General features: G+C 39.0%; 1 protein-coding gene across 1 annotated transcript in view; it reads right to left on the bottom strand.

Moving 5' to 3' along the window:
* The window catches only part of ROS1 (ROS proto-oncogene 1 , receptor tyrosine kinase), a 74574-nt gene that overhangs the window by 35449 nt on the left and 12150 nt on the right, over positions 1-26975 (bottom strand). Inside the window, 19 exon segments of the mRNA XM_009870325.1 lie at positions 3883-4024; positions 4688-4905; positions 7337-7513; positions 8127-8413; positions 8886-9094; positions 9554-9756; positions 10398-10461; positions 11342-11604; positions 12417-12578; positions 13179-13343; positions 13674-13888; positions 15553-15653; positions 20728-20919; positions 21871-22052; positions 22494-22604; positions 23464-23676; positions 24290-24801; positions 25338-25435; positions 26583-26767. Of these exon segments, the coding sequence (XP_009868627.1) occupies positions 3883-4024; positions 4688-4905; positions 7337-7513; positions 8127-8413; positions 8886-9094; positions 9554-9756; positions 10398-10461; positions 11342-11604; positions 12417-12578; positions 13179-13343; positions 13674-13888; positions 15553-15653; positions 20728-20919; positions 21871-22052; positions 22494-22604; positions 23464-23676; positions 24290-24801; positions 25338-25435; positions 26583-26767 (3699 nt within the window).

Below are 26975 nucleotides of genomic sequence, written 5' to 3'. Positions count from 1 at the left end.
TTTCACTAGCTAAAACTTAGGTGGAGTAAGAGTGACACTCTGTGGCAAGAATAATGCATTAGTTTTTCCAAGTTGTCTTTTTTTTCATCCCCTCTATCTTGCTATTGGAAAGCGCAGATCAATCTCAGCTTCTTCCCTTTTGTTACAGAACTGAGGGAAAGACACAGGGAATTCACACAGCTTCAGAGGTGTGAAATAGCACACACACTTCAAGAGGCTCTAGCAGCATCTGATTACAATTTAAACGAGCAGTTACATTCATGAAATTGAGAACATAAGTGCCAGGACACATATACAGTCTCATTACAGCTGGTTGGAAATTTTTCAACAAATTGTGCAAAGCTCAAATGTTGACATAAATACATATTAAACATGCTCAAAGTTCGGGGGCTGGGGTATTTTTTTTGTTTTGTTGGTTGGTTTTTGTTACTTTTTTTTTGTTTTAAATTTAGGACTTTGATCCTGACGTTTTGTTTTGCCTCAACTAGAGAAGACCATTCTGAGTTTCATGTTTCATTTTAACTTGAGACTGAAAAATTCCATTTCAGTGGAGTAACCCAGTCTCCCATTTCATATGGTACCTTTATATTTTGCCACTGAAAGGGTGTACATTGCTGCAGATGGCTCAGTTTACCACACAAAGAAGCAACGGTGTGAATTCTTGCCATATCCCATTAGTATTCAATCTTATTCAGTCAGTGTGTCATACAAATTCTACAATATAGATGTTGATTACAATGGAAATAATTGAAATCTACTGATCATAGGCCAGTTTTTCTTATTTTTTGCCATAGACTCCTTAGGACTATGCTCAGAATATTCAGAGATCTGTATAGGATGAGAGCTTATTTGATTGATGCTGCAGATGCTAAGACATCGGACTGTTAAGAGAAAAAAAATATAGCGTGGTTAGAAAAGAACTTCCAAGATTTAGCACATCTGGATGCTAAGTGTGGCAGATGTTCCACTTTCATCTGAAAGATGAAAAAAAGGTTCATCTGAAACAGGTTTTCCTAAGGAAAAAAATGTGGCTTCTCCCAGGACAAAATCCAATTAATGATCTGTGCATAGCAAGAGCCACTGGCAGCTCACAGGTGATGTTCTTCTGTGGACAATGGTAACAAAAAGAGAAGGTATGTGTTCTGTCAACAAACCTTTAAGGAAACCACAGAGTGCATTCCCAAGAGAAGAAGAAAAGGTCTGAGAATCCCTAGCATATCCTTGTTGACAGCTATTCTGGATATAATGTTTCCTAGGGCATGGTTGATCAGTAAGGGAAAGAAACGTTGAGACAAGTAAGAAAAATGGAGTGCTGGCTATGCTTATTTCAATTTCAGTTGCTTCAGCACCTTCTGAATGAGCCAAAAGCCAGGCAGAGGTAAAAAGAGAGAAGAGGAAGCCTTAGGTCTCCTGCTGTGGCACCCTAGCTGCATGTCACAGTGACATCTGCAGAGCTGAGCAGTCTGCACAGCGCTCTGCCAGCTTCAGCCAGCCCTGCTGTATTAGAGTCAAGTGATCTAATGTCCAAGGACCACGTGCCTCTGTGCCTCTCAATTTCACTCCCTCACCCTCTCTCAGAGAAGGTTGCTCCAACTCTGCAGGACAACAGGCAGGCAGGAAAACTAGTGAAAGCAGAGGCTATAGCATTCCCACCTCAGTGTGGGTTCAACAGCAAGCATCCCTATGTGACATCTCTCCAGTCTTTCCTGCAAAATACACACAGGCTGCCTTGTAGGCTTGGCCGTAATTCTGCCTTTCTGGCTTGGGTATTAGCAGAGGTACCCAATGGCTCTGCAAGTGATAAGTTTATGTGGATCAAACTGACCCTGGCTGGTGACATCAGGCACAATAAATGGAGCATAGCTGCAGAGCAAATCTGAGACAACAGAAGAGCAAACAAGTGCTATGTGTACTAGAGGAAATAGCTAGCTCTTATCATAGTTTTCCATTTTTCATTGAGTCCAGCAGTATCACTCCAACAATGAGAAAATTATCTGAAACTATCCTTATGAAGACAGATGCACACGCAACACAAGAAAAAGTGCCAAGGAACGTACTTCTGTTGGGTTGGGTTGCAAGAAAAGACAATACATGCAAAGTCATAGGATGCATCTTTGGATGATTCTTTTCTTTCTGGGAGACAAGCAGAGCTTCAGGGAAGCTGGGTCAGTAGCTGCTCCACAGCTGCAAACAGGCAGAGGTAAGCAGGGAGTAAGAAAAAGCATCTTAATAGACTAATTAAGGCATTTCCAACCACAGGAGGCATCTAGCTCAAACTAGTAGTGTTCTCAAAGAATAAGGACACCTTGAACTTGGGCTGCCTATGAATCTCAGTTTAGTTGCTATCCCTGCAGGTATTTAAGAGACAGATGTTGTGCTCAGGGACATGGTTTAGTGGTGTTGATAGGGTTAGGACAAGGGTTGGACTTAGTCTTGAAGGTCTCTTCCAAATGAAACTGTTCTGTGATTCTATCTATGATTAGAGGAAAGCTTCTGGGTCACGTTGGCATCAAGGACAGATGGGGCACTGTGAGTGCCAGCACATCTGGAAGTAGAAAGTTGAATTTCCTTGCTATGGCATGTCCCAAGTTTCATCAGGTATGATAAGATGAGCAGTCAGTAGTTTTGCCCTCAGAGGTCTGAACCCACAAAGAAAAACAGCATTTCTGGTTTCTATTTAGTTAGGGAACTAAGGCAGCACCAGATCTGTGTTCTGCAATGGAAACTCCAGAATGGGGCAGAGAGGATAACTATGAAGGTAGAAGGTGGAAGGTGAATGTAAAAGCAGAAGACACAGCAAGAAATATACCGGTGATGAGGTAAGCTCTGGCTTGCTATAGTCAGCCGGACAATCAGTGTGTGCTGAGTGGAGTTATAGATCTCTCATAATGTAACACCGGCTACACATCAACAGCAGAACTGTTACTAAAGTTTCCCACTTCTTGTCCTTGAAAATGTGTCCTAAATAACCAAGTGTATTTAACATGATTCAGTTCTCTAAGAGAGCACCAAAGAGATGGATGGTCCTTTGGAGCGTAACAGCTGAAAGGGAAATCTGCAAAATCACACACTCAAAGCAGGAAGTGGAGGAGGTGTTAACCTAGATGCATTTCTTGAGCTACATCATGGGGTAATGCAGCACACTTATGTGCTATGTGAGGTGAAAACTAGCTTTATAAACTAGACACACTACAGAAGTACAGGCCCAGCTCTCACATAGAGAAGAAGCAGCTTCAATAATAAGCTATGTAGAATTTAGGTGCTCTTGATCATACTTTCTTTTATCTTCAGTTTGTCACTCTTTTTTCTTCCAAAGCAACTTTGTACTCAAGGAAAAACCTTTAATATAAAATAAAACTTTTACTTGCACTGCATCTTGTCTCTTACGGATAGCACTATGTGCAGGTTTTCCCCAAATAAAGCCTTGGTTTGTCACTTAGTGAATTCTTCCTTTTCCAGAAAGAGGGCTCTGCTCTGCTGTCCTTTTCAAGGCTGCAGCTTAGACCCTACAACAAGCTCTTGTCCCTGGCCTCTTCCGTTACATCAGCAGGTCATACCTCATCACATACTACAGAGGTAGCTCTGCTTAATCATAGAATCAATCACAGAATCATAGAACACGTTGGGTTGGAAGGGATTTTTAAGGTCATCTAGTTCAACACCCCTGCAGTAAGCAGGGACATCTTTGACTAGATCAGGTACATGCCTTCTGAAACTTAGAGATTCATCAAGTCTGGTTGCCACAGCCTTGTGAAAATCTGCACAGGTAGCATTTTAATCAGAAAATTTCTCCGCTTTCTGATTTGCAACCCAAACTTGCATACACTTTTCTTTAACTGAGGTGAAAATTCTGTTCAAAGCAGAATAAAATGTGAAACAAACCTCCATATAGAGTTGTGGCAATTGTCTCTTTTCCCAGAGGCAGCACTTTCTCATCTGAATAGTAGTTTTTCACTGCAACTTTTATGACATAACTTGAAAATGGTTGTAGGTTGTCTATGACAGCTATAGGATCCTGGAATTCCTGTAATTTGAAATCAGATAATAAACATGCATTCTTAGAAAAGCGGGTCATATGTCACACCAATCACTTGTCAATGAAATGAATGTCAAAATATAATACAGTAGTGCTTTTGCATTCTAATACATTTCAGTGTTTAAAAATTGTTAAAATGATAGTTTAGGTAATATGTCACTACTGAAAACAGATACTGAAAATCAAGCTTTGGTGTAATTAGCATGTCTACCATACCACTTTGTTGGGTGGCTAGTACTTAAATATGAAATGGCAAAGTAAAAAAAAAAAAAAAATTAGTAGAAGGAAAAATTGCAAAGGCAAGTACAACCACTACAAAACATGTAAAGGCAAGCCGTATGGTTTCTGGACAGTCTCAAGTGTTATTTAAACAGAGTAATATCAACCAGCACTGCTCTTACTACAAGTAGAAACTGAAGAACCACTTCAATAGGATTTTAACAAAAGCATGTTAAAAACTAGAGGAGTACTTGCACAAAGGAAAGCTAAGGAATCTACCACCTAACAAGTTCCATACAGAAAGCAAAACTACTGTTGGGGATGTAGAAGTGAAAAAAACTTACAGAATGCTTTATAAAATTACCAGAAGTTATATCACATTCCCTATTTATATGTGATATTGTGTGCATTTTTGTTCCAGAATAGCCATACCAATGTTTTTTGCTGTAGAGCAGACAAACAGTAGCTTGAGTTCCCACAGTTCTTAGTCATTTGTCTGAGAAATACCAGATATGTTGGCATAGGCTGCGATATGCCAGGGCATAGTTGCTCTGGTGGGACAGATGGCAAGCTTAATGTAAAACTGGTGTTCGTCCTATCAAGGATGGCAGGTTTCTCAGTGTCTGGCAACAGAACCAGGCACCTTTTATCTAGGAAAGACATCAAAAAATAAATTAAAAAATTAATTACTACTGGACCAATCCAAACTTGCATGGTATTCTACCACCATTCCTATGAGAAAGCACAACCACAAAGTATTCTCTCTGCTTTCTCAAACAAACAAAAAAAAAAAACAAAAAAATCCTGTCTGAATGTACTTGGTTACTTTCAAGGACACAAAAATAACAGTCATCAGAGTAAAGCCTCATTTATCTTTGACAAGATACAGATTTTCTAAAGGTTCAGCTTTAGTACTTAGGTTCTTCTTTAAGTACCTAAATAATTGGAAAACCAGGTCATAGTTATTGTGTAATCAAGGGCAGTACAAACTGATGAGTCCAAACTTGATTGTCACAGGAAAGACAGATATGCAGAATAGAAAGTACCTTTCTCTAGCAATTAAATGTGTTTTTTTTCTCTTTTCTTCCAAACAGCTTTTCATGTGTAAATTTTATAGAACAAATTTTGGAAGGAGAAAATGAGTTTATAAGGAGAACACAATAGAAAACCACTTTCCAACAGTAAACAAAAAGTAACAAAAGAAAACCGCTCATCACTTGATATACTTTTAAAACCAAAATTGTATTAAACAGACTTGCTGTCAGGATGGAAATGATTAAGGCACATGCATTGGGAAGATGGTAAAAGGACAAATGTTTGCTGTTAAGTTAGGACAACCGACCTCATCACTGAGGTCTTGACTCCCTAAGTAAGCAACCCCACAATTCCTACTAAAGTCAGGTTAATTCATACAACAGAAGGATAATAAAAAAGTCTATTCAACATAAATAAATGTAAGGTTGAATCTTTGTCAATTTTATAGTTACCTAGAGTAGTAAAACTCTGATGGGAAAAGTCTCAGGTGGAATGAGGAATTGAGTCATTTGCAGCGTTAAATTTTCTGTCAGGCAGTTCCATAGAAATGTGTTTACCCTGACAAGAAAATCCTGCACTGCATATTCAGTCCCCTTCCTCCTAACCCTGAAGACAAATCATCCTCTCATAGAATCTGTGACAGGACAATAATTTTCACTGAGTACTTCTGATGGGTTCAACGATCAACTGACATCACATCTCTGAACAGCAATTAAATAGGTTAGAATGAAAGGCAACTCTAGCAGTACTCCTTGCTCACATCACTAAAGCAATAAAATGCCTGTCAGTCAACCCAGCCGGTCTTTGCAAACATCACATTTCCACACGTACACCATTTGCTTTCAATAAAGGAGTTTGGATTTTTTTCTTGTTTTATTATGTTTATTTACTTTTGCCTTAAACGTGAGTACATAATTCTGTGTATTGCCCTGCCCCACCAAATGCCAAGGCTATGTACTCTTTCAAAGATTGTAGCAGTCAATATAAATAAAAAAAGCTCTGTGGAGATCTCAGGGCAGAAGTAATCTCTTTGAAGTGAAGTTTGTTTCTTCCCTTTCTGTTCCAGCTAAGCCTGGGGTTTTTGCAGGAAGCTGTACCCCTGAGGATAGGGATTGGTACATTCTGTACCAGGGCCAAACCAGGCTCCTGCACCAACGCCAAGCCCACAGACCTCATGGGAACAAACTTGTCCAAAGTGCTGGTAAGAATAGACTGGGCACTGGTCAGAGCAGCTGCAGGCAGGAGTAACACTACTAGCTGCCCAAAACATTGTGAAATCATTTTATTCCAAAGAAGTCCACACTGTTAAAATATTCTCTTGTATATTCGTCAGATTTTTATGCAAAACTGAAGTTAAAGGTTATTGCAGATACATTCGTCATGCTAATAGTTGTTCTAAACCCCTGCATTTGCAAAGATAATCCCTATAGGTAGCATGAATGTTAGCTTTCTATTAAAACTAATTTTTATTTCTTTCATTATCAATCTATAATTATTTGTCAAAAATATTAGGAGTTGTAAGTGAAGCTGGGGTCTACTGCAATGTAAGCTGCAATTGTCTCTCAGGTACTTCTTTATAAGTAACTTTAATAAGCAGAATTATTCTCTCTGTCTTTGGCAGGGCAGGCATTTTTTTCCTGCTTTGCGTACAGGTGAACAAAACCAACAAATTGTATCATAACAGGGCTTATTATCAAACTCTTGCTACAACACCTCATGGACATATTCAGCCTTCTTCTGGGCTTTAATGTGCACCACCTTTTCTAAATATCCAGGTTTCAGACAACTTTGAGAATAGTCATGGTTCAGCATTAATATTCTAAGCCTTTGAAACACAAGCAATATTTATCATCATGACCTGATCCAACACAAAGTCAGTCTTTACCTTCATCCTTTTAAAGGTGTGCATAGTGAATGGTTTCTCTCTAGAAGGTCCTTGAACCCACAAAGCACACTTTCAATAAATGGATATAGCATGATCTGCAACTTGGATACATGTTCTGAAATAATTTTTTATGTTTACAAAACAACCCAAATCCCCTCTACCTGGATATAATTGCTCTGCTGAGCTGTAGGCTAAAATTTTCAGCGCATGATTTGCTCTCTTCTGAAGGAAGTGTCTTGTGCTTTCTTTATTTGCTAGCCAAATTTCAGTGTACTCCTTTGTTTCAGCGCTCCAGTATATAAATTTCTTGTCTACAGTCAAGCTGCCAATTTTTTTACCTGTAGGAAAACATTGTATAGTTAAGCTTCAGAATAAACCCTGAGTAAAAAATTTTACAAGAGCAGATGGATGCTTGTATTCACAGTGAGTCAGTATGAGTGAGTATATTGGTCATGCAGTATCTTCAAATACCCCCCCTGGAAAGGAGATTCCTGATACTTTCCAGCATGACTCACTGAGCTGAGACACTTTATTATTTCAGATTACAAGTGTAGATTTGAAAGTTTTTTATTATCCATAATTATGAGAACTGCAGTTTAACTAACAAACAGCAGTAAAAAAACATGAGAGCCAGAACTGTGTATAGAAACTTTGATCATTTTTCCAAGGTCATTTTCCCATCGCCTGGGAAAAGTTAAGACATCTCTGGTAATAGAACAGCTTTACCAGCACTCCTCCAGGATCGAGCTGGAAACTGAGCAACTGAGATTAAGTGTTATCATTACAAGAAATGCAATGTAAATAAGCTGTCATACAAGACTCTACCTGCATGAAGTACCCTCCCCACAAAGCGAAGGCTGCAATGCCGCTTTCAGGCACAACTTAAGATGGTTTGATGTAAGAGACAGCAAGAATCACAAACTGCCTAGAAACATAATAGAAAAGTCAGACCTTGAAAACTCGGTATCCTGGTAATTCTCCAGCAGTGGCAACCATCCATGTCTGAGGCCCATACTTCATCTCTTCCTCTGATAAAGAGCAGCTGAGGATTCTTGGGGTCAGACACATCCATACTCATAGGTCTTCCTAGCTCTGCTTCTGCCACACTACAGGTACAGTAGTTCCTCATCTGTTCTTCTGCTGATACGTATCCCAAAATGTGGTGCACGGTGTTATTCAGAATATCATAGTAAAACATGCGGCTGCCATAATCAAACTCTTCCATCCAGTACAAGCGGCTGTCAAACAAAATGCAGCGCTTACAGTAGGAAAATTTCAATCCGAGCAAATTGCCCTAAATGCAGTCCTGTAAGTGACTACAGTCACAAACCTCCCAAACATTTGAAACAAGGTAACTTAAAGGATATTCTTGAATGGAAGATCATGATTAGTGACTACTCTGGATAAAATGGTTACTGTAAAAAATTGCTGTCTGGTGCTGACTTTCATTTGCATCGCTTAAACAGAAGAACATATCAGTACTTAAGTATCATTTTAAATCTTTACTCAAACACAGATATCTTCCTGAAATTAGATATGTACACTCTGAGCTAGCAATATAAAAGTAAAACTACATCCAAAAGTTTCTGAGATTTACACAGTGCAAAAGACACATAGATTATAAAAAGTTCTCATCAGTCCCTAACAGTTGATGATTTCATTAAAATCATGTTTCAAATATGCTTCAAAAAGTTGATAGTAATGGCTTACCTTAAGAAAGGGTATGACAACAGAGATGATATTGAATTACTTTTACCCAACTGTATGTTCAAGGCTTTTAGAGATTTTGTCTTGAGCTCAAGATCAATAACAAATATTTGAGTTTCATTCCATGGTGTTTTCAGAGCAACAAAGAGATGTCGTGCAATCCAGTCAACTGTGATGGCTGTGGCATTGCGAATATATGCATCTTTGAAAAACTTGTTAAAAAATAAATAATAAACATTACTAAAACTGCTTAAGAGCAGAATTTTCCCAAGTGATGCTGGGACGTTATGAAAACTATATATAGGACAACTTTACAAATGGCCTTCTCTGGCCTGTTCTAATAGCTATTGATGACCAAGAAAAATTTAAGTCCAAATTTTATTATGTTATATGCATTTTTATTGTAATGCTAGGAATGAAAATGATCCAGCTAATCTCTTTCATATTACATCTCACAGGAAATAACAGTAAATAAGAATACTGTGTCTTTCCAATTCTGTTATCCCCACTGTATTTTGCCATTAAATGTATTTTGTTCATCATGCTGCTTTTTGTCTGTTTGAAATATGTAGTTTTCACTTCTTAAAAAACATAATTAGCTCCAGAATAATGACAATAATGGCCACATATTTCCCTAGATTCTCTCAAGCAATGAAGGAATGAAGGAATACCTGAAGCTTTGAAGTGGTCTGTATATTCAGAAGAAAAAGAGAATCTTCTACGATATAGTAAGCTTTGTCATCATTAGCAGTATAACAGATGTCCTTTATAATTGTCTTTGCTGAAATTTCCCATATGGTATGATTATTGTCTATGTCAGTAAGAAATAACTTGTTGGCAGAAACAGTTATAAGAGTTGGGACAGGGAAAAGATCTGGAAGGAAAAGGGCACAACAGAATTTGCAAAAAAATGTTCTAGACAATAGCAGTTATTCATAAGGAAAGCAAGTACAAGATAAAAATAAATGATGGCTCTGCACAGATTATATTTGGTCACATGTCACAGTAAATAAATAAAATAATGAGATGCCTTCTTGTCATCACATGCGAATGGCATGTGGATGCTTACCAACGAATTTAAGCCTAGTAAAAACAGATTTGCTCACTTAATTACCTTTAACAGCCCAACTAGAAATAGCCTACAATCCCTAGGAGACCTCTGACTCTCCCAGTTACTTTTCACAGCCCAATTAGAAATACTCTATGATCTCTAACAGTATGCAGATTACAGATCAAAACCAGATGTTCTGTATTACCCTGGGGTTGCCTAGAAAAGTTAAGTTAACATAGTTTTGAGGAAAGGCTTGAAATTCCTGGAACCTAGTCTGATGATAAGAAATGTGTTAATAATTTAATGTCAGAAGCTGTAACTATTTTCTCTGTGGTGTCTGCTGTACGGTGGAACAAATGCCACAAAAAGTGTTGGAGGATATTTATGGAATTACCAAATTCCTTACTGTCAATTTTACCGTCTATAACACACAAATCATGAGATGACATCTAAGTGATCCATACCTGATGAATTCCTCTCAGCTATAGCAGACAAAGGTCCTGGACCCACAGAGGTGAAGGCTTGCACCTGTGGGACAGCAGATTGTTACATATGTTAAGTAGCAGCATAAACAATTGCACTCAAGAGCCTGTAGAGTCATAGTTAATGATAAAAACACAACCAGATCCCCTGGCTGTTCAGTTGGGAAGATGCGCATCTGCTCTGTTTGACCAAAGGCTGTGCTGGTCAGTTCAAAGACTACAATCAGGGTTGGACCGTGGCTATGAAGATAATTTTAAGCAGTGGCCCAGAGAATGACAATTCATGCTGTATCTACCAGTTGGAGCTCAAAGGACACCAGACAGTCTTGTCTCCTTCCCCAGGTTGGAGCAATTCCTACTGTTGCTTGATGTTCCAACAAACATGGTGCTCTCCTGCATCACTACGAGGTCTATTACATGCTCTCATGCATTTAACTTCTCTTCCAAGCACACATTCTGTGCATCTCGCAACTTTTATCGCAATGAAGACATGACCTCTAGACAAGTTTTTATATGGAAGTCTCTTTTTACAGAATCCATGTGATTCCTTGCATTTCTCCAGCAGTGGAACTTCTATTGATCTGTGGCTCTGTTTTAATGGCATATTACCCTCCACCAGCTCAGCTGAATTGGTGTTTAGCTTGCAGCTTTTAGCAGTGGTTTTTGGAGACCTATAGAAAAGTTTCTTTTGGGCTTCACCAAACCTCTGTAATATTGCAGCATTGCCTTCTCCTTATTTAGTGAGCAATATAAAGCGTAGAAAGGTTAAGACAGGTATTCAAGGGTGAGTCAGTGAATCAGCAGTTCCATAAACAGAAACCACAAGTTCTTGCCCCAAGCCCAGTACCATCTCCTAGGCAAACAAACCAGGCTGGACTGATAACATCTACCATCTAGCATGAGATAAGTTCAGTAATTTTTCATACCTGAAACCTTACTGTAAGACTGGGAAGCACATCCCTGAGAGGAAAGAGCATCAGGTTGGGTTTAACGTCGCTCACGTTCCACTCCTTGAAAGTGTCAGCAGTGCCACTCTGATTCAATAGTTGATAGTAAACCCTGAATTGAGTTAATATGCCATTGTCCCTTTCAGGTCTGTCCCAACGGAACTCCACAAGAACTTTCTCATCACTTTTGTGTGGGTTATTTTGTAACACATATATTCTAGGGTTTGTAGGGGCTGAAGGAACTGTATAAAAAAAAAAGATAAAAAACACAGACCAAAGTACTCCTGTTAAAACACAAACTCTGCCACATAATTATCTCTTTTAGTTTTGAGCCTGAACTTTTCAGCCCCACTGCTGACAGATAGGAAATGCTAAGGCAGAAATTACCGAAGAATATCTAAAACTTCTTGGTAATTCCTTTCTGGTTTTCATTGTTGTATACATGTCTGGTTTTAATTTGCTTAGTGAAAAAGAGCTGTATTAACAGAGACACATTCACTCCTACACTCAGATTGGGATACATCTATTTAGCTGAGTTCTGTATGTAACAATGGAGCTGCAAGATTTTTAACAACATAAAGTACACTCTATCCCTTCTTCTAACCACTTGAAAATCTACAGCAGCTCATGAGCTTTCTCAGTGCTCCAGTCACTCAACACTATATTTTAGCTGACTTAACTTTGACCTGCATGAGAGCAAAAAGAAAAACTTACTTTTTAAAATAAAAGTGCAAAACATTTATTAAAAATGCAATGAGTGGTTAAGATATTACATGCAGCCTTTGATGGTCACTGTATAATGGGTCTTAATGTCTCCTTCTTGCTCATAGTCGTAGGCACGTGATGGATATATCATCATGCACTTTCTGTTCCAAATTCTGTTACTGCAATTGTGTGCATTTATGTGTGCAATAGATAATTCCAAAGATACTCGGGAACATGTCCTTGCAACTCTGCCTACAGCTGGCAGACTCGTCAGAGTTTTACTTTCTGACATAGAATAGTAGTCCCAGTACCTGTTAAAGGTGAGGAATGGGATTTAAAATTCTAGTACCTCCTTCAGGTGCTCGAAGGGATACAGATGTGGTTGGTGCCTTGCCCCAGTATGTGTATGGAGTGACAGCAAAATCAAAAAGTGCAAATGGTTCCAGCCAATCAACGTGGTAAGATGGCACTGTCAGGTTATGGGGATGGAGGCACCGCTCACTCTCCAAAGACTGTTGAATGAAGTAAAACAGAATAAAATAAAACTTTTTTTTTCCCTCTCAGAAAGGCCTTCAGTTTTTCAAAATGCCCCTCATCAAGCTGGTCAACTAAATCAAGACAGAGCTTCTCTTCTCATGAGTGATCATTGTTTCACCAAACCCAGTGGCACTGTAGTGATGCATAGCAATCTGTTAGCAATCTGCCCTTTGAATTTAAAGCAAAACTTGCCAAATATGTTAAAATTAAGTGTGGATGAAGGCAAGATTTTACATTCAGGCAAAGGCTGTCCCACTCGCAGTTCAGAGGACACTTCTGTCTCTGAATTGCTGTGAAAGACTTTCTCACACGTCTTTGAACATTGGGAGCTCCTCGCTTGGCACTTCACACCCCAGCAGCTCGCCCAGAGATACTGCTAAGCCCATGTTCCTCCTGTGCTGGCCTCAGTGATGGAGAAACAGGACAGCTTGCTTTATATTTACAGTTTAGTTTGGTTACTTGACCGATTTGTAAATGCTGGAGAAGAAATAAACTGTATTTCCATTTAAAAATAGATACATCATCAAGTAGATGCAGTAACACATATAGATAATAAGGAGGGATTGCATGAGCATCCTCACGTGTAGAGCTTTTGATCCCACGCAGTAAAAGACAATTCCCCATTCCACATTTGTGGAGGGACTCCAAGTAATGTGAAAACTTGAAGAGTTTCCTTTAATCCTGAAGGAAGTCTCTGGCACTGAATCTGGAATCACTTTTGGTGTAAAAGAAAAATTTCCTGTCCACAAAGAGAGCAAGTAAAAAAATTATTGAAAGAATATGAGCAAAAGGTAGACTTCCCAAACCTGACTTAAAACATTAAAATACTATGGAAAATTCTGTAAGCTGTCATTAAATAGAAACAATGAAAAACAATACCATGTATTCTTTTTTGCCATACTGATCAGTTTTTATAATTGCACATTATCCAGTATAGCCTGATACACTTATTAATAAGTTGCAGTTGTTCTTGTCTTTTGTCAAATGACTCAAGAATTTCAAGAATGAAGAATTACAGGCCAACAGTGAAGACGTTTGTTGAGAAGTTTAAATAAAGAAAATAGTGTACCTGGCAAAGGTTTAAGTGATGTGTGAACAAGGGTAAAAGCTACAAACTCTGCTGGTTGTGAGAAGGGAATGCTAAGGCTCTGATTGACTTCTTGAGTTGTAATGAACTGAAGACTACTGATCCAGAACAGACGACCACTGTAGTATTCCAGTGCACCCTGAGATATTTCTGAAGTGCTCCATGCTGAAAATTCTGTGACGATGGCATTAACACAACTGTGAAGACAGTTTTGAAGTTAGCAGACCGAAAACACAGGTGTAGAGAGAATAAGATTTACGCAAGGTTTGACACATCGATGAGTTTCTCATCATTCAAATTCTTAATACACTTGTAGAAGGCATGAAAACAATTTGGAAAGTTTTCTTTAAGTAGAACACTTTTCAGAATGGTGCATTGAAGGAGCACCTGTAAAAAAAAAAAAAGCCTTCATTCCCTTGATTTCATTAGAAAACAATTACAAAAAGGCTTAATATTCTGATGCATGGATGTGAAAAACAATATTTTGAAAAACCAGCTCTGATTTTCTGAAACAGTGGAGTCTACTTCACGGTATTAGTTTCATTCTACCTCGTTAGAGCAGGTCCCCAGATGAATTTGATCCAGTTAGTTTCCACAATAACTTTCCATTATTTATTAAATTTTATTAACATTTTCCTCCACTGGGATAACTCGTGCTTTCATCTGTCTTGTTTCTTCTATATAAAAACTTAAAGGCCCTTTTGGTACAAATTTATCTTCTGGGTAAGAGATTAAGCGTATTGTAAGAGGCATCATTTTGCCATCTCAGAGATGTCTTTCAGCTTAGACACATGTTATCTGAAACAAATTTGGGAAAGCTTTCATATGGCATCAGGTCCATTAGGATGGATCATTTCTGATCTCTCTATTCTGGCATGCCAGGCACAATGACTTATGGCTGACAATAGGTTCACAAGGGAGCCACATGTTCTAGCTAAAACTGATCAACACCCTTTGATTCTTTAGAAGTTTACCATTAACTATAGCAAGACTAAAATCAGTCATAAAGTTCAGCTATTTCCACACAAATCCAGACTGCAACATTATATACTTACCTGGCAAGGAAGACACTATGAAAGCTATCTGTCCTGAGACACCTGAATCAACTACGTTAGCGGTTGGACTCAATGATCTGAAAGGTCTTTTTTAAGATGAATGGTTCTATGATTCTATGATTGTAAGTACATGTAAATACAGGTACTATTCAATTAAGTTTAAGGAGTTTAATCTGGTGCTTGAAAAAAAAAATGGCGCTCTTCATATGAGAAGGAGAAAAATCATCATTTCATGAGCTACCACCCATGTATTTGTCACACAACAAGCTACCATTTTTTTTTCAAGGTCTTAATAAATATTCAGGCTGACCCATAAACATGATTTGGTTTGAGGTTTTTTTAAAACTTTGCCTTTCAGCAAAGCAGCCCTCTCAGGCTCAGGATGATCAAGAGGAAAGCCTGCTGAGCACTGATTGCTCAGGTGAGAAAGTGGTGTCAGTTCAAGTCCTAAGCTCCATGCGAGATGATCAAATTGCAGCTCTAGGCATTTGCAAACTGTCAAGTGTTGTAAGTGCCAAGATAAAATAGACAAAAAATGGTGATTGTTTCCTAAAGCTAAGTCTAAAAATTGAGCATGACCTCAGTTCAGCTGAGTTGACATGCTGTGCTTCTCTCACTGTAAAACCGTGTTAACAACCATCCTACCATGTAGTTTGCCATCAGCTAGCTGTGATCATTAGCTATTCTTTTTGTTTATTGTTGTATTAGCAACTAGTATGCCCCACATTGGACAAAATTTGTTTTTAAAGAGTATCACAAAAACTAGAAAATACAGGCTTTCTTGCCTCTGCTACACATTTACTTACCCCTCTTTGCGAAGAGAAACTCTGTATAGGTTTAGGCATAGACTATCTTGCACAAGCCAGTAAAGAAAACCATACATGAGATCCAAAGTTAAACCAACTACCTAAGAAAAAGAAAAGTCCAAATGGCAATTTAAACACACCTTCACTTCTGAGGTAAAAGCCCTCAGGCAGAACTGTTGTCTGGACAGCATCATGAGCAGCTCTTTATTGGCAAAATTAACATTGCTACCACAAATGTTTATTCTAGCACAAAAAGACATAGCACTAGAAAATAATAAGGTCCTTGATAAAGGCCTATTTATAGCAGCTGATGATTTTCTAGATCGAATTTTATGAGCACCTGTCACAGCATTCACCCCTGGAGTATCTGAGTACTTTGGATATGATGGCAGGAGTGTATCAAGTGATTAGTGGAACTATCTATGAAAATTTCCAGGACACCTCTGCTATTTTAACATTCTCTATCTAAAACAGGTGGTTGATATCCACTCTGAAAGTCAGACTCACCTTTTGAAATAAGTATTTCAGATCTTTTGTCTTTGATTTCTAGGTTTGATTTTATGCATATAGTATTTAATGTGTTGCATTATTTATGAATGATACATACAAAATGTTTATTGACATATTTGGTTAAACAGGAAATGCAAATATCTGTATTTTTGGTAAATCATTTATTATTAAATAAAGAGTTGGAGTGGGGAGGAATGAAACAGTTTTCCTCTGCACTATTTCAATAGTTCATCTTGGTTTAAGCTAGGTGCAAGATTTTATTTTTAATAGAATCTAATACTTAAAAAGTGCTTTCTTGCTTTTGCAGTAAACAACAGATTCAGTACCATATGCAACAATAATAAAAATCAGACATGTAATAATCTGTTCTGTGAATAACAAAGAATTTGCTTCCACAAATTAGTCTGCTAAATGTTATCAAGTTCAGTCTATGTCATTAGCACAGCTTACAAATTGTTAGGGGCCTCTCTGAACATGTTTTCCAGCAGCTCTCAAACTTCTCATCCAAACACTAGTTGTAGTTATTCTTTTATAAGCTTAAATTTCTATTATGGATGTAAGTGGAGTAGCCTCTTTTTTAACTCTTCATTAATAAACTGCAGAAGGTGATGACAGGAAAACAAATGCTGTATCACTTAGTTGTCTCTTGGTCCTTATATAACCAGATTCTTGATGTATTTCTGTTGACATTGTGTATCAGAAAATCAAGGTCTGGATGATTGTTCCTGTAGATTTTCCTGTTAAAAATATCTCACAATATGCATGTGCCTGAGTCCATATTTAATCAACCATGTCATATTTTGTCCCATTTACATATTCTCACTCCAAGCTCAACACCAAGTTACATCTTCCTCAATCTACCTTGCCTTTTTAAATGTTTGAGTCTTCTTTCCTTGCCCCACTTCTTTTTTGCAGCTATTACATTTTCCCATAGACGTGCCCATCTTCTTTCTCCTGAACCCTGTATCCCCATTAATAAAAGGCAAACAATTATTAGTACTATTCATCTTCAGGAGTTAGTCAGTAATTTAACACATGCCTTCTGTCATGCTTCAAAAACAGACAAACTTTTTCCACTTTGTGAGAGGAGTTAGACTCTGGACACAATATGTAGTTGTGATCATGCAATGTAGCTCAGCATGATAAGACTTAACATAAATGCCGCTATTTGAAATACTGCTTGAACAGAAATACTAAGAGACCTCCTGCATATAATGCACTTCACTGTTTCCCTATAAATTACTTTTGTCCCAGGCATATTGTGCAATGTAAATTACTTAATAAGTGCTTTGGAGATTCTACATCAGATTCTAAGATGGAATATATGGCAAAGTAGGTTAGCCAAGATCAATCAAGTTGTGCCAATTCACTCCACCTCAGCTGAACAACTGGTTGGACAATAACTGGAAAATAAAAAAAAGTCATAAAAGGATTTAGTGATTTAGTGATTTAGTGATTTAGTGATTTAGTTCCTTTCCCATAAACTAGACTTTCAAAGCTCTGCCTTTATATTTGTTTAGAACTGTTGTCTCCATAGTAGTTGCTTCAATTCCTATCACTCACTTTTCAAGCTAAAAGACAATACAGCTAGATACAGCTGAAGGTCCTGTACTGGCCAATTGAAGAGTAATTCTTCAATAGAAAAACAGCTAGCAAATACCAGTAGAGAACATGCTCTAACTGTAGGATAACGGCAATTCAGTATTACATTTGTGTTATAATACTGAGGTAAGAGGTCCTCTTTTCAGGATAAAGTACTCTACTGTGCAAGAAAGATACATATTAGTACTTATGCAAACATATATTCATATCTTTATGTGGGACAATAATGACTGCCTCAATAATTCTATCATTAAAGAACGTTGTATTGGTCTTTTTTTTTTCAGATGGGTTATTTTGGGTTTTATTTTAATAAACAAACACCTCTCAGCTATAACTGGTCATTTCTCAATGTAGACATTTTTATTTGGCTGTTTTCCCGTATACATCATGGCAGGAGGCTGAGTTCAGGAAGTCAGTGCATAGATTAGGGGCAGTAAAGAAGCAGAAGAGGAGATGTTTGTTTGTAGGAGGTGTGAATAAGTGGATGGTTGAAGACTGGTATCACCGACACAGAGTAAGGTGCAGAAAAAAAATGACAGGAGTAGACAAGCAGTCTTATTGCTGCCAAGGTTCTTGAAAACAAGAACAAGAAATTTCAGTTTAGCACGAGGCGATTCAGAGGAACAGGTAGTGAATCAAAAGAAAAGGGCAAGGAAGGTGATGTTTCCTGCTTAGAATAAAGTGCAAATTATCAGTCCTTTGCAAACAAATCACCCAGAAGATATGTGATAAGTGTAAGTATGGGGCTTAGCTTGGACTGCATATCTTCCCATGAAGACAGACCACCCTAGGCAGCTTCCACAAAGAGGTGTGAGGCTAGTCCTGGAAGATACAGTGATGCTTTGCAGCACAGACAGTCCTCTCTACGTGCAAAAAAAGTTTTTCAGTTCTTTTGTATTTAGCTTTACAAGTAGAGAAGGCTCCATCAGAACCAGCTTTCCCTCTCCTTCCCAAACCTTCATCAGTGTAACAGAGACCTGTGAGATCAGTCGGCATTTCCTAATGTTAATTGCTTTTCAGAGACTAAACTAGGCCTGGCTTTTTTTTGTAATCAGAGAAACTTTTTTTCCATTGGCAACAGAGATTGAAATATTCTGAGGAATGATACAAAGCTAACCAAGAGACATAGATCTCGAAAGTTTAGAAAGAATCTGTAATAAAGAACCTGGCTTTGGGCAAAATGGAAGCACAAATTGTGTGACAGATGGAATAAAAACAAAAGGCCTCTTTAGCAAGAGCTATGTTTTGAAGAAAGCTGTTGTAGCAAATACTATATCTGAATTGACCTCCGCTGTGGCAGTCAACCTATGCCTCTCTCTAGCTCTCGGGACAGAGGGTATAACCACACACAGGCTGTCGTTTGAGCTGAGCAACATCCAGCTTTGCTTTGAGAGACACTTCACAGAGTAAAAGCAGTGCAATAGATGGGACAGTCGCTCACCCTGACTTGCTTAGGACGTGGCCTGGAGAAAGTTCAAAGGTTCACTGGGTCTGCAGTCTGCACTGACTCCTAGTATCCTCCAGTTATGGTATTAAGGGCTTCTGTTGCCAGGAAATTGGGTCATCCTTCACTTTTGTCCCAGCTACACGAGGAAGGGAGGGTGGGAGGGCAGGTAGGCAGAAAGAAGGAAGGAAGAGAAGGCAAGGAAGGAAATGAAGGGAAGGAAAGACACATACGCACCTGCTGAGACCCTGGCAAATCTTTTTCATGAGGTGCATATTTGGTCTCAGAGTTCCTTTGCTGCATAAACAACAATGAATCCCACCTAGCAAGAATGAGGACAAATCCCTGGCATGGTAAATCCCACACAGTGGAAGAGGCAGGATGGGTTTGGGGAAGGCAGCAATAATCTATGGGGAGCCAGTGGCGAACTAAGGCATTAAGAGACTTGACAGAACATCAGAGAGGGGTGAACAGAGAAGAAAGGCGTGAGAGAGGTCAGCAGAGGTAGTCTTTGAGGACCTCAGAACACATCAATAAGTCTCCAGGTAGGAAAGGGAGCTGACGGGCATATTGCAGGAATTTTGGTGAGTTATAGGTGGAAATGGCATCTCTATTTCTCCTTTACCAGCCCACCCCTGCACAGCACCCATTATCAGCCCTAATACAGCTAAAACAACAAGAAACAACAACCCCTCCCATCCCCTTTTTCTCTCTATACCTTCCAATATCTTTACTCACTCTAGCAAGAAGCCTCTTTCCATTCTCCCTGAGGAACTGCTCTGCTCTGCAATAGCCTCTTCTCAGTCTTCTGGAGCTCCCCAGCAGCTTGAAGCAAAGAAAGAGGGGCCAAGCTCTGAGCAGGCCTGTGTTTGACTTGAGAGATGGAGAAAGAGAAGACGAGGAAGGAAAAGAGTAAATTGAGGATGGAAAGATTCCAAGATCCCCAAAGCACAGGATTTGCTGTTCCTGCCACCACACAAGGGATAAGATGAGACAGGGTGGGGACTGTCAGTGGCAGATCTGGCACCCTCACCAGCATGGCGGTGGCAGCAGCAGCAGTAGCAACAACTGGGCCACGGGCAGGGGCCAGCTGTGCTGAGCACAAGCACGGCACCAGCTGCCAGCTCCCCCTCTTATCAGCAGAGATAAAATCTGTCTCTGCTGCAGCACCTCTGCAGCCTGAAGTGCAACGCTGGTGTGTCTGGCCCCAAAACTGGCCCTGCCAAGACCTGTGAGCTGGGGAACATCACAAAAGAGACAGAATGCTATGGAGTTCTGGCTCCATATTTTGGTAGGAAAGCCAGAACTGATTGTTAGGATTAAGACATTTTGGAGAAGTAAGCACCTTTCACATACAGGATGAAGTAGCATTACAACATAAGGATATCTTTAATGTCATATTTTGTTGCAAGAATCTTACTTTAGAATTATGGGCTGAAGTTTTAGCACAGCTATTTTATGCTTTAATTCTTACCCTCTTCTCAAAATGATATAATGCTATTGCAAGAAAGGCATGTTATTCTTCTGGTAATAACACACCGATTTTGATAACCATGAACACTGACTATATTCAAGAAATCTAGCCACCTCTGCAAAAGTAAAAGAAAAAAATCACTCACGTGTTTATCAGAAAACTGTAGCTGCTCTTGTATTATAAGATACTCCTCTCCATTCAGTCTCGCACTCTCCACTGAATACATTGTGGCCCAGTACAAATAGCCATTTACTGAATCCACTACTAGATCCTTCACTAGGAACACAACATGAACCACAACATCCACATGGCCTCGCTGCAGTGATTTTCTGTAGATCTAGGGACAAAAGAATGCTTTTAGCAGGACACTTGAATAACCAGACATGATCAATTTAGTATACATAAGTGATTTTTCCACAGCCGTTTATCAGAAGTTTATGCAAGCCTTAGGCTTTCAAAGCTTAATCGTTGTGCATTCAAAGCATAAGGATGAAGAATAAGGCAAAATTATTAGTTAAAAAGTAGTTTAATAAAAAGCTGAAGTGTCTCTTCCCCTTGGCTTTCCTAGTTTTGGCAGCCTTCTGTCTGACAGAGTTTCTCACCCACTTCGTATTCACTATTCACAAGTGTAAATGAGGGTGCAAGGCAGTGTGAAATCTGGCCTTCTAGCTCCAGTTTTTAAAACAGCTTCTGACTTTGCACTTACAAGAAACGAAAGGCGTAATTTGACAGCGCTGAATAAATTAGCACTGCAATTTTGAAGTCAGATACCTTTTAAATAATTCACATGTCAATGTTCTTGATATGAGAATGTACAAAGTGCAATTGTAATTATTTTTTTTATCTGCGGTGATCTGCAAAATATCACAGTACAGAGGACAATCTTGAAAATCTCTGTGTAAACAAATCATGTCAAATTTGATCAAAATAAAGTCCATCTACTTCTCAGCTGAGATCAGCTTGGCAGCCTGTTTTCACTATCTTCACTTATTTCTACAATGTTGAATCCAACAAAATTATTGATAACATGTTTGGTTTTCTTGTTTTGCACCTGGAATTCATTATTCTGCATTAGTGAATATTAGTGAACATTTTACCCAAAACTTTTGTCTAACTCTGAAAAACTATACAAAAGAAGAAAGGCCTCCTTGTTATACACTATAATAGCAAAGGTCCAAATGCATCTCAGATTGCAACAAGGCAAGATTATCTTCCCAAATATTGGTTTAGAGTCTCTTGTTGACTTAAGGGGTTTTTTTTCCCTTTTGAGAAATATAAGTGTACCTACCGTATTTGCTTTGCCAACCCAGTATAAGCATTGACCCAACCAATCAAAGGCCAACATCCTTGCATTTCTGACGTCAGATACATAAGCACTCCCAGTGGTACCCTCTCTTTTGTTCAATGACCAGGTTTGAACTTCTCCCATGGAATTAATCCAAAAAAGTGTGTCATTATACCAGTCAAGGTCTTGAAGAATAAAAGGAATATATTAAACATTTCACAAAGCTATAAAGAAAAACCTATATCTTTTTAAAGAATAAAAACTAGCCAGACATTTCAGGTTTTTTTAAAAGTCAGTACAAATGAACAGTTAGGCTCAGTTAACATGAAGGGAGATACTTCCTTGTAGGCTATAGAGTACATATGTAGCCCTGAGGTTTATAAATGCATGACATATATTTGGATGCTGGAGGCAGAACTGTTTAATTCAGAGAGTTGATTTTAGCTTTTCTGTAACTGTGGTGATGTCAGTAGGGTTTCACTAAGGATTAATTTGATCCATAAAGCAGAAGAAAGAGGATAGACATGAAGGCTTGGCATTCAAGTCTAGATTGCTGCAGTGAAAGCTCTTGTCTTTCAGTTCTGCTGATGAAACAAGCCCATAGCAGTAGTTTGCTTAGAATTTACCTGAAATATTTCTTATATGAGGATAGAGGAGTTCTCCTGGCCCATAGCTATCCAACTGCTGCTTCCAGAGCCCTTCAGCCCCAGCTGCCAATATATACGGTTCTTCTTGAGCTGATAAAGAAAGAAAACTGCAGTTGTGCACACCAACAAGCAACTTATGCATGGTATTTGTATTTCAGTAGCAGGGGTTCCTGTTTCTGGAAAGTTACAGAAGAACGGTTAAAACTGCCCCTGCCCTAAGGAGTAATGGACAAAGACAAAAGGTATGAAAATACTGTAACTGGAGAAATTCAGAGATTTGGGGTAGGTTTAGATCCAGAACAATAAGGCAATCTGGAACCCTAATAGATGCTTAAAAAATGCTATGGGTTTGGACCCGGCCTTATCAAAGCCAGGTGAAAGTTACCCCTAATCTCAAGTTCTAGTCCAGTGCCTTAAGTTAAAAGCTACTTTCCCCTGAGACATAGGTTATTATGGGTGAACTAGATTTCAAAAATCATTCCAAAGATCACAAATCTCAGACACTGTGCACACATCCATTTCCCCAGTTGTCTATGTCCAAACCAAGGATTTTCAGCATCTAGTGAGCCTGTACTTTCCCATAAGCCACCATTAACGCCCAATCAATTGTTCAAACCACTTCATCATAGGAAGTGCTTTACAGAGCAGGAAAAGAGTAACATCTCTTACGTCTGTTCATTTGTTAAGGTATCACATAATATGACAGTGCATTTGCATTAGAAAAATGTATGTAAGTAGCTGTAATAAATACAAAATAACATTATTGCTGTTTGAGAATCTTATTAATCTAACTAAAAGCAAATTTACCTATCCTGTATTCTTTAATGTTTCTAAGGCAATTCTTTTTGTGTCCCTCATTTTGCAGTCTTTGCCCAAAGCCTGGGCCTCACCAAGTGGAAAGCTGTATGCATAGTTCTTCATTTCTCCTGGATGACAGAGCAATTCTCACCTTCTTCTAAAGTTGTGCCTCTGAAGGACTCTGACCAAGGCCCTTCACCAGCAGGAGACACAGCTCTGACTGACACTTCATACACTGTGAAGCTGGCCAGCTCTTTCACTGTAAGCCTAGTGCCACTAATGTTTGAGACAACCCATTCCTCCTCAGATGGATGGTGAGATGACACTTTCACATCATAGGTCCAGTTCTGCCAAGCAGTTAGACCTGTGAGATGCAAAACAGTCATGTTATTACAGAGTAGGTGTCTATAACGGATGATGTGCACTCCTTGAGAAAACTGTACATTGGAGACTCATTTCAAAAACAGCAGTATGAGGAAAGGAATAAATTAAAAATTTACACTCTCCAGCACCCTGACCAACCAAGAGTAGTGGTTTAATCCCCCAGGAAGAATGAAGTTGGAAGATTTTTCTCCAATCAGGTAATTTTCTGCTGTTCAAAGACACATGCACAGAGGACAGACACCATAGCAGAGGCACTGATCAGAAGTTATTCATCTCTGGCATGCATTTGCTGTGTGATACCAGCAACCAATATTACTGCTACTCCATACCATACTTAAGATGGATCCTTGCTTAAAACCCCTTGCAGATGACAAATGAGTTACCAATATAGACTTGTATTAATTTCACCAGACAATTCAGCTATTTTACTGGCAAATCTTGGGTGAGATTTTTCAAACTGAGCTAAATCCACATCTTCCAGCAGTATCGACTCTTGAAGTCACCAAAGCCCTGCACCAGGACTAGGGAAACCAGGAATTGTTTCCTGTAGAAAGAAAACGAATGGACTTCCAGGAAGAAACAGCTGAACTTACTGGCTCCAATAGTGTGTTCAGGTGGTCTCCAGCTGATCACAGCTTGGTCCGATCCAAACAGCACGGTGACAAGCCAAGGACGAGTCGGTAAAGGAAAAGGCTGAGTTGATGTCCCGTAGAAAAGCAAGTTGCCAAAGCCAGAGTACTCTGGATATGCCAAATTGCAATCCACAACATACTCATTGAAGCTAGAACTCCCTACTGGAGAGACCTCCTCGTGGAAAACTGCCCAGCCATCTGTGACAGTAAACGTGTTATCCTCATAAACAAAGCTCTCCATGTCATTAAGCGGCACATGTGATCGCAGCGTGTGAAATTCTGAACCATCAAGAAAACCTGACACAAAGGCCTGCTCTGTTTTGTTGAAGAAAATTAGTCTCTTAGATTGAAAGTTGATCATGAAGTCTCTCAGGGCACTTGATTTCACTACCAGTGAAGCTGAGGAGTCAGTGCCAGGGAAGAGTGGAAGGTTTGCTCTGTATATGCCATCCTCCAGGAGACAGAAAATATAGCTGGCCATGGAGCAAAACAGACCCAAATAACTGCAGTGCAAGAACTCTGTAAATGAGTCACAAATACTTTAACAGCTCAGAGATGTGCCTGTCTTCATGCAGACAATAGGAAAATGCTTCTGATGCTATTAATATACATCCTGGGAGAATTAAGCAGATCACGTTTTACCTTCTGGGGATTTGGCTGCCAGATTATTCTAGAATATTCTTCCATAATGCCTCAAGTGTTAAGCATGGACATTTAAAATGCATAGAGCTTCATATTCATAAAAACACTGAATGTCTGAAAACCAAATTTCTACACTGGAAATACTTTATCTCCTCTGCTAACTCCCCAGGGAAGAAAATGCAGAAAACAACACTGCATGGTGTCACTCTTGTTCCAATTTTCCTGTAGTTTGCTAGTTGTTGCCAATTGCACTTCTGTTTGGTAAGGCAAGAGTTGGAAACAGGAACCTAGATGACTAACGAAGTGAAGAAAATCGGAGGAGCTTTATAGCACCTTTGACACCAAGTGCACAAAGGAGGGCACTTACCCATTATAGGGATCAGCTACAACCTTCCTAGGGGATGTCACATTAAGAGGAGTGATGTCTTCAGCTGCCGTGCAGTTCTCTAAATGGCAGACATGTATCTGGGGAATGAGAAGAAAAGCGGTGATGCATTCATAAGGTGTTTGCTAACGAGCAAACAAGCTGACACAAGATTCCTGCAGGGAACCAGACAATGAAACACCTCTCTCACAATCCTAGGTCCTTCTGGGTTCCTGACTTGGCAGTCACTCGAGTATAACACTTGTACATAAGTACATCTGTGACAGCTTACCCTGAAAGGGCTGCCTCTCAGCCATCTTCCTATAAGCTGGAGAGAAAAGCCCAATTTTGGGGGATATAGGTAAACTGTACTTTGAAATTGATCTGGCACGGGATGGAAAAGCGGGAAGGAAGTGCTTTTCTGATCCTGGGAGCCATACCCTGGGACTTTTCTAACCAGCAACAGATTCAGAAATCCCTTCCATTGGTCTGTTAATCTACCGCTCATCTGTATATTCTTATTACTACTGCTTTTTCTGCTCCATGTTCCCTGAGCAGTAAGTGAAAAATCAGACATGACAGGAGGACTGGAAAAAAAAGAATAAATAAAAAATCTCCCACTGACCATTTAGGGCAACTTTCTAGTCCTTTGTGCATTAGAGCCCTACAAAGATATACGCAAAGTTTGACCATTAATGTAATTGAAGTTTTCTGAGTAGGAAATGAATTGCAGGGTCACCATCTACATTTTTACTTCAAGTTGAAACTATTGTAATCTGAACCGTCATCACTGGTACAAAACACTTCCCCTCTTGAACATCTTTTGCCGATCGTGAAGGGCGCTATAATCACTAACTAATTATCTGAACACCTTCCTGAGGCAGAACAGGAACTGAACATGCTAGATGGAGGACCAAATAAGAGAAACAGCTTTGCTTATATTGGGTACATGGTGAGTGTGAAGTCAATATAAAAACCAAAGCAGTTAAAACCAAAGCTGTCCTGAGGAGAAAAATAAGACAAGGAGTCAGAGATCCATAGAGCCAGTTTGCTTTAAATATGGCCTGATATTTAAGCCTTTCTTCCTTTTTAAAGCTATAAAGTATGTGAATATAATTAAAGTAAAAAATCTGTTTCTATAATTATATTTTGTACATTTGTATCTATATATAAATCAGATTTTTTCATGTAAAATATATCACAGTAATGGTTCAGAAATAAGAAATTAATTAAGCCCTAGAGCACTACCTTTTCATTCATGACAAAGTATATCCTCTGGTAAAGCCAGTCTACTGAGATGGACGTAATATTCCCCCAGCCAGCATAGAAGAGCATTAGGTCAGATACATCAGACATATCTGCAGCTCCTTTCGCCCAGATGGAATTCCCCTCAGAAAAATAGACAACTTGCTGATAAACATTCACAGAAATTCCTAAAAATAGAAAGATATGTGCACATAGATAATGTAAGTTTCAGTTTTTCAGTTACATTTTCTACTTGCCTTAAAAAGAAGGTTTTTAATCTGCAACCCAGCATCACTGGGGAAAAGTTAACTGTTTTTTCTCCTCCATTTCTAGTCTTCTTTCTGATAATAAAGGAGCTTTCCCACTTGCTATGAAAGTGATATTATTATAGACAAT

This window comes from Apaloderma vittatum, unplaced genomic scaffold, assembly GCF_000703405.1.
Source record: "Apaloderma vittatum isolate BGI_N311 unplaced genomic scaffold, ASM70340v1 scaffold5785, whole genome shotgun sequence".
Taxonomy (NCBI): domain Eukaryota; kingdom Metazoa; phylum Chordata; class Aves; order Trogoniformes; family Trogonidae; genus Apaloderma; species Apaloderma vittatum.
Note: the sequence above shows the minus strand (reverse complement) of the source record. Positions and strands in the feature narration are given on the sequence as shown.